The following is an 8,073-nucleotide window of genomic DNA, read 5'->3' on the forward strand; positions in this document are numbered from 1 at the left end:
CCCTATATAAATGGGTCCTAGTGCATACTTACCCCTTACATTCAAATTCCCACTCTCCATACTTCACACTTTCGGCATCCAAAACCCCTTCATCACACCTCGTCTTAACCAACCAAATTCCTCATCTATCCTTACCATCCAATCCCCTCACACAGTAACTCAAATTCATGGCATCTTCAAGCTCCAAGAGGCAAAAGAGGAAGGAACCAATGGAGAATATTCCTTTCAATGAGAAGAGATTCAAAACTGCCTTTCATGAACAAGAATTTGAAAGGATCAAGATCAAGAAGATATTGCCTGAGTTAACCTTCCAAATCAATGAAGACGAGTGCCCACAGATTCGGGAGAAAATTGAAAAAGAGGGTGGCAAAGGCTCACTAATCCAGAGGGGAAGATCAATGCAAACCTCATCAAAGAGTTCTACGCAAATGTGGTTAGAGAAGACAAAACCAGGGCCCCAACCTTCAAAAGCTATGTAAGAGGAAAGGAGGTAGACTTCAGCCCAAATGCTATAACAAGAACTCTTCACTTGAAATCACCACATTTTGATGAGCCTAGTTATCATGCAAGGATAAGTAAGAGCCCTGACAATGGTGAGCTCATAGAAATCGTGACTGACATCTGTGTTATAGCAGCTGATTGGGAGAGGTATGCAGATGGAAGACCTCGGTTCATCAAGAGGGGAGACCTTAGCCCGGAAGCCAAAGGGTGGTTTGAACTCATAAGGAGATCCATCCTCCCAGCTGCAAATAATTCAGAGATCAATATTAATTGAGCAACTATGGTACATTGCCTAGTACAGGGTGGAGAAATCAATGTGCATGAACTCATAGCTGAGGGGATTCAAGAGTCAGCTGAGAAGGCTGATTCGGGTGCCAGGCTTTGGTACCCCAGCACTATTCTCAGACTATGTACAAAGGCTAAGGCGGTCTTCGAGGATAGCAATCCAGACTGGGTGAATCCTGGAAGGCTAGTTACAATCCAACGTCTTGTCTATACTACACCTGCTCAGCAACAATGAAGGCCACAAATAGAGAAGCTAAAAGTGAAACAAGGAGCTCACCAAAAGGAGCCTCATCAAGAAGAATATCAACAAGAAGAGTATCATGACCCAGCCAACTTGAACATGAATCACCTTCTAAGGGCCATTGAAGATCTGGGGATGAGACATATGGAAGGACAAGAGCAAATACTAAACCTTCAGTCCAATTGGATGAGGCAACAAGAAGAGTGGCAGAAACAACAAATGGAGCAGCAACAGGAACAATACTCCCAGCTCACTCAAGCCATCCACCAAGTTACTGAGAGGCAAGAACGTCAAGATAAGCATTTGTAGGAACTCAATCAGCGGCAAATAGCTCAGATGAAAGCATTCAATGAGTTCACTGTACTTAATGAAAGACGGCAACTACATAGGGAGGAGTTCAACGTAAAGACTCAAGCCAAGTTGAACTACATGTCTAGTAATATACATCATCTACACTATGCCATCCCTACATATGATGAGGTCCAAAAAGATTTTGTAGAACAAGAAGAGAGGAAGGTGAAACAGCAGAAGGAAACACTCAAGAAGAAGATGGAAGATGGTGGTTTCTAGAAGAAGCTGATTGGAAAAAGCAAAGGGAGTGGGAGTACGAGCAATCAAGAGGGACACAATGAGGACAAGCAAGGAGGAGAGCATGGGCAACCACATGAGTAAAAGGTGGTGGAGTTCCTTCTTTGGTTCATCCCTTTCTATGTTTTAAATAAGGAAGATCTTGTATGAAATAGAACAGGCTTCCATGATAGTTTGAACCTTTTAAATGCTGTTTTTTAAGTTCGTGGTTGAATAAGTCTATGATTGCTAGCCTTTATGTCACTACATCCTTACTTTGCTTACTTGTATGCTTGTCCCTTTGAATCAAATGAAAAGAGAATGAGTGTTTTGCAAAAGACCAGAGTGGAGTTCATACTATGGAGTAAGTTCATGAGTTTATGGTGTGGTCATAAGTTAGCTAAGTTGGTTCAACCACAAGGTGGGAGGACAACTATCTGTCATGAATACTATGCTTGAGACACACCCCATGAGACTAGCTAAATAAGAAGATCCTAATAAGAAAAAGGGAAAGAACAATAAAGGTTGAAAAATAAAAGAAAAAGAGTAAGCAATGAGGCTAGGCACCAATGATTTTAATCTTAAGGCATGTGTCTGTGGTGCTCCTGTGTGAGGGATCTACTTGGATGAATAAGCTCTTAGGGGTACCTTATCACTTGGTAACTTGGGTTAACTAACTCGGGATTATCAGCTGAAAGTCCACTATCAAGAGTAACCTTCACCACAGAGCATTTAGTAATCTAAAGAGGTACTGGACACCAAGGTCTCAAGAAAAGAAAATAAATAAACTATATGCCTGTGGTGTGTATGTATGGGGGAAAGAGACTTGAGGGAGTAAGTCCTTAGGGGTGTCTTAACACCTAGCACCTTGAACCAACTGGTTCGGGAGTGTTGGCTGAAAGCTTATCTTAAAGAGTCGCCCCCTTATAGAGCACTTAGCCTAAGAACACAAATAAGCCCTGAAATAACAATAAAAGGATCAATGAATAAAAGTCTCATGGGATGCAATCACAGTGAGTATTCTAGGACATGATAAAGGTCTGAAAGCCAGTAAAGGAATGAATCTAAGTTGCTATGCATGAAACCACCATAAAACCAAGGACATGACCTCCACAAGAATGACTCATTTCTCTTGGCATTCCATTCATCATTCTCTTGTTCCAGTACTTGCTTAGGGACAAGCAAGCTTTAAGTTTGGTGTTGTGATGCCAGGGCATTTTGGCCAGTTTCACTGACCTTTTCTTTACTGTTTTTAGGGTAGTTTCATGCATTCCCTTAGAAAATAAGCTAGTTTTGGGTAGATATTCACTTACATCTTGATTCAAGCATACATTGTGCACTTTACATGATTTCATGAGGATTTTGCATGAATTTAATGACAAATTGGATGTTGTCACTACAACATTTTGGATCTATGGCCACGGTTTTTTTGGTCACAGTAAAAAACCGTGACCATAGACCCTCTATGGTCACGGTTTTTTAGGGTGACCAAAAAAAAAAAGCTATGGTCACGGTTTTTTTGGAAAGGGTGACCATAGAGTACCTATGGTCACGGTTTTTTAAAAAATGGTGGCCTAAAAGGGTCTATGGTCACGGTTTTGAGGGGTGACCTAAAGGGGTCTATGGTCACGGTTTTTTACAGTGACCAAAAAGGGACTATGGTCACGGTTTTTCAAAAAAGGGTAACCTAAAAGGGTCTATGGTCACGGTTTTCGGGGGTGGCCTAAAGGGGTCTATGGTCACGGTTTTGGGGGGTGGCCTAAAAGGGTCTATGGTCACGGTTTTTGAGGTGACCTAAAGGGGTCTATAGTCATGGTTTTTTACAGTGACCAAAAAGGGGCTATGGTCACGGTTTTTTAAAAAGGGGTGACCTAAAAGGGTCTATGGTCACGGTTTTGGGGGGTGACCTAAAGGGGTCTATGGTCATGGTTTTGAGGGTGGCCTAAAAGGGTCTATGGTCACGATTTTGGTGGGTGGCCTAAAAGTGTCTATGGTCACGGTTTTTGGGGGTGGCCTAAAAGAGTCTATGGTCACGGTTTTTCAAAAAGGGTGACCTAAAAGGGTCTATGGTCACGGTTTTGGGGGGTGACCTAAAACGGTCTATGGTCACGGTTTTAAGGGTGGCCTAAAAGGGTCTATGGTCACAGTTTTGGAGGGTGGCCTAAAGGTGTCTATGGTCACGGTTATTTACAGTGACCAAAAAGGGTCTATGGTCACGGTTTTTCGGAAGGGTGGCCTAAAAGGGTCTATGGTCACGGTTTTGGGGGTAGCCTAAAGGTGTCTATGGTCACGGTTTTTTACAGTGACCAAAAAGGATCTATGGTCACAGTTTTTCGGAAGGGTGGCCTAAAAGGGTTTATGGTCACGGTTTTGGGAGTGATCTAAAGGAGTCTATAGTCATAGTTTTAATCATTTGAGTTTTAATTAATTAAAATTTTTAAGTATTTTTTATTATTTTAAATATTTTTTCTTTTTAAAATTAAAAAGTTTTAATAATTAAAAACTAATAATAATTTTATATAATTTACTTTAAATATTAAAATTTTATATCTAATTTTATAAATATAAAACTAGGTTGAATACTATTAATAATTTTAAATTAAAAAATAATTTAAAACTTTTTAAAATGATTGTAGAATATTAAAATAAAAGATTCATCATATCGTAATTAATTTAAATTATTTGAGTGGTTAATTTTATTTGTTTATTTAAATGCGTATGATAAATTAATTCTTGGTATGTTAGATAAAATAAATTTGTAAAAAATAAAAATATAAGGCTCATTATATATAATATATCAATTTTATTATCTTAATTTTAAAAAATTAAAATAAACTCATTTTCTTAACCTATGCTATAGTGGGAAACTGAAGGAAATTGAACCGCGTGAACTTAAGGAAATTGAAACAAACCCCCCCTTCTTTCTTTCCCCAATTCATAACCCTAGCCCCCATTGTCGCCGCCGTCGGAAGCTTGTTGGCGCCGCCGCCGTCCCGAGCTCTAAGGACATCGTCTTTATCTTCCTTGGCTTCTCCGTTCGTCGAAGGTTAGTGGCGTGGCGTCCGCTCTTGGGGTACTGCGCTCGTTAAGATCTCTCCTTACACCTTCTCCGCCGTCGCCATCGGTGTCTCAGTTCTCATTGCTGCTTGGTACGCCGTTTTCCTTTTCCGTTTTAGATTTTGTTAATTTATTTTCCTGATAATCTTCTTTTTGGATTGCGAAGGGGGAATTACGTGCTGCAATCAAGGCTCCCCGAAGCACTTCCACGAATCTCATTAGGTACGAGCCATATATGAAATAAAATTGTTGCTGAGGCATCTTCTTCTTGTTGCTATTAGCCTTCTGTTGTGCTGATTTCACATGGTTCTTGGCACCTTGAGCTACTGATTTCATGAATCTCGGTGCATTTCAGTTCATTAATTAGTAATGGATTTGAAACTTAATTATAAAACTCGAATAATAATGTTAAGACATACTTGGCAAAATTTGAAGATATAGGTAAAGGAATTGCGTTTCATGAGTAAATATTCTCTTGATAAGCAAGCTTTTGAGAGTTCCCATTTTGCCACTCCATACTTGTGTTTTGCCAAAGTAGCAGGGTGGCTTTTAGACTTGTCAAATTCAGTAGCAAGTTCTTCACCAAGCCTTCTACCAATGTGAAATGACCGAAATTCCTCTGCAAACTCTTTGGCTGTCACAATTATAATTTTAGCTCTTTTAAAGTTCAATATTATATTGTTTATTATTATTGCTAATTGATCTCTGATAATAACTAATATTGATTTAATTTTTTATGATTATATAATTATTTGCAGTGTTAGAGGAACTATCGAAAGGTATAAGAAAGCAAGTGCTGCTTCCTCAAACACAGAATCTGTATCTGAAGCTAATACACAGGTAAATTATATTATTAATTATAGTATAATGATGTTATATATGTATGGGACTATAGAAAATTAAGTTTTAGTTAATTAATATTAGCTAAATTTTCTTTTAAGTTCATAATTTAGGATTTAGATTTAAAGATTTGTAATTTAAAGTCTAAAATTTAAGATAAATAATATAATTAAAAAAAAACTAAAAAAAATTTGAACACATGATATAAAAAAAAATGCACATTATTATTAATTAGTTTTGAAATATAGAAGTCCATCCTTTTTAATGGGGCTCAAGGCCTAGGTAGGTTATCTTTTTTTTAATCACTATTCCTTTCAGTTAGTGATTTATATTTTATATTTCTAGGTCTTTATTTTGTCATATATATTTAACATTGTTTATGAATATCATTAGTTTTATCAGCAAGAATCATCCAAATTAAGAAGACAGATTCGTGATATTCAAAATCTAAATAGGTGAGTTTTATTTCTTTGTTCTTTTAAGAAAACTAACTATCTCAATTCTATATTAATGTATATGCATCCATGTTATTAATTAATAATTAATGATGTTTAATTTGTTTTGATTTGCAGGCACATCCTTGGTGAAGCTCTTAGCTCTCTGAGCCTCAAGGAACTAAAGAACCTTGAGAGTAGATTGGAGAAAGGTTTAAGCAGAGTTCGATCTAGAAAGGTATAGATATTATATATAATTAATAACTAATGATCACAATTAATTTAGGCCATTCTAATACATAAACATAATATATGTTTTGTTAAAGAACTTGCTAATAATTAATAAGTACAATCAATTTGGATTTATCGAATGGTCAAATCAATCGTCTATTTAGATAAGTATCGAGAGTTTGAATTCTGTTTTATATATGCAATAATTTATTAGTCAATATCAAACTCTTAAATAAAATTTAAATTTACAACAAATTAATTTTTTATCTATCAAATTAGAAATACGTTGAGAAATAAAAAAAAATAATTAATAAATACTTTAATTTGAATTGTTACATGTGGTTTAATTTGCCTATTCCTTTAACATTATTGTCCTTGTTCCAAATCCAAGTTGTAGATTTGTTTTTGATCCCTGGTCTGACGTACGCATTCAAATTCTTGCTTGCATTTAAACTCTTATACCAAGCCTTCTACCAATGTGTTCAATGTCTCAATCCTAGTTCAATTTATCTTATACCAATTTTTTTCTTTAACTATCTATGATTCTGAGTACCTTTTAACAGTCATATTCAAATTTTTCCAGGTCTTATTTTTCTATCCTCCATAAAAAAGTGGCTGCTTAAATGCTTGGATCTTCTCTCTTTTTGCTTCCCTGGAATATTGGAGGTTAGATGTATGGTTAATGAACTTTTATTTTTCCCATATTCAAATCAATAGCTAATGATATTCTTACTTGTATTTAAACTCTTGTCAATAGTAGTTTACATATGTATTTGTACAGTGAGCAGGAATAAATTCTTCTACTTGTTTCTCTTACAATTTAAATTTATGTTCATACGATCATTTAGTTAAGTTTCAATGTTTTTGGTTTCAATTATGGTCCATTGAGTGAACCCCTTCGATGAGTGAGTTGAATGAAAAAAAAAATACTTGTAAATTGACTTTAATATAAAAATACTAATTTTTGTGTTTGATTCTTAAGACTAAATGATACATTTCTAGCATAAAGCCCGTATCATAGTTCCAACTAAATGATTTTTTATTTTTCAAAGGCTACAATTGAATTTGAATCCAGATCACTAGACCCAAGTTCACTAGACCCAAGTTCTGCAAAAGAAAAAAAAAATATATATATATATATATATATATTGTGTAAATTGGCCACAGTCACCGTGGATAACATGGCCTTCAAATTGGAGAACTCTTAATATAATAGCCTTATATATATATATATATATATATATATATATATATTGTGTAGATGGGCCACAGTCACCGTGGATAACATGGCATTCAAATTGGAGATTTCTTATAATAGCCTTCTTACAAATAACTTTATTCTCCAAAACCCAAAAAGAAAAAAACGATTCTTAATATTAGCATTACTTTCAACTTTTAAAATTTTTGTAAGCTTGAAAATATTTTTATATGCACACTCTAATAGATAGTTTACACAAAATAAATAAAGTAATAATAAAATGTTGATTAGTGACTTGTTAAGCTGCGATTTTGTTATAGACTTATGGCACTGAGTGTTTTGAATTTTGAATTTATGACAAGTGATTTGTGATTTGTGATTAGTGATTAGTTATCTTGTTATGCTACTGGATTGATTTAATTTAGAGGTGATTATTTTGACTTTGTTTTGTGTACAGGATAATTTTTTCGTACTGGTAAAGACAACAGAAGTTGCTGCGGTACCGTTTATAACAACTTCATATGGCATCTCAAAATGAAGGAACTAAGCAGTAAGTTTATCTCGTAATTGCCATATATAATAATTTGATAGCACATTTAACTAGGGTAGTAAGCGGATATATGGTAGCTAGATTGTCTCTATAATTGACCTATTAGATCATGTTTAGTAAGTTCAGATATTTGCATTCTTAGGTTTAATCATGTTTTGTCAAAAGATTG

General features: G+C 35.3%; 1 protein-coding gene across 1 annotated transcript; it reads left to right on the plus strand.

Moving 5' to 3' along the window:
• Positions 1-5,401: 5,401 nt before the first annotated feature.
• On the plus strand, positions 5,402-6,801 carry LOC148545371 (agamous-like MADS-box protein MADS1; the record flags this gene model as incomplete). Its single annotated transcript, XM_088499056.1, has 4 exons — positions 5,402-5,491; positions 5,885-5,946; positions 6,064-6,163; positions 6,740-6,801. Coding segments are annotated over 4 exons (276 nt in total), but the record flags the coding sequence as incomplete, so codon positions are not given.
• Positions 6,802-8,073: the final 1,272 nt, after the last annotated feature.

This window comes from Arachis ipaensis, chromosome B9 (assembly GCF_059453495.1).
Source record: "Arachis ipaensis isolate K30076 ecotype BB chromosome B9, ASM5945349v1, whole genome shotgun sequence".
Classification (NCBI taxonomy): Eukaryota; Viridiplantae; Streptophyta; class Magnoliopsida; order Fabales; family Fabaceae; genus Arachis; species Arachis ipaensis.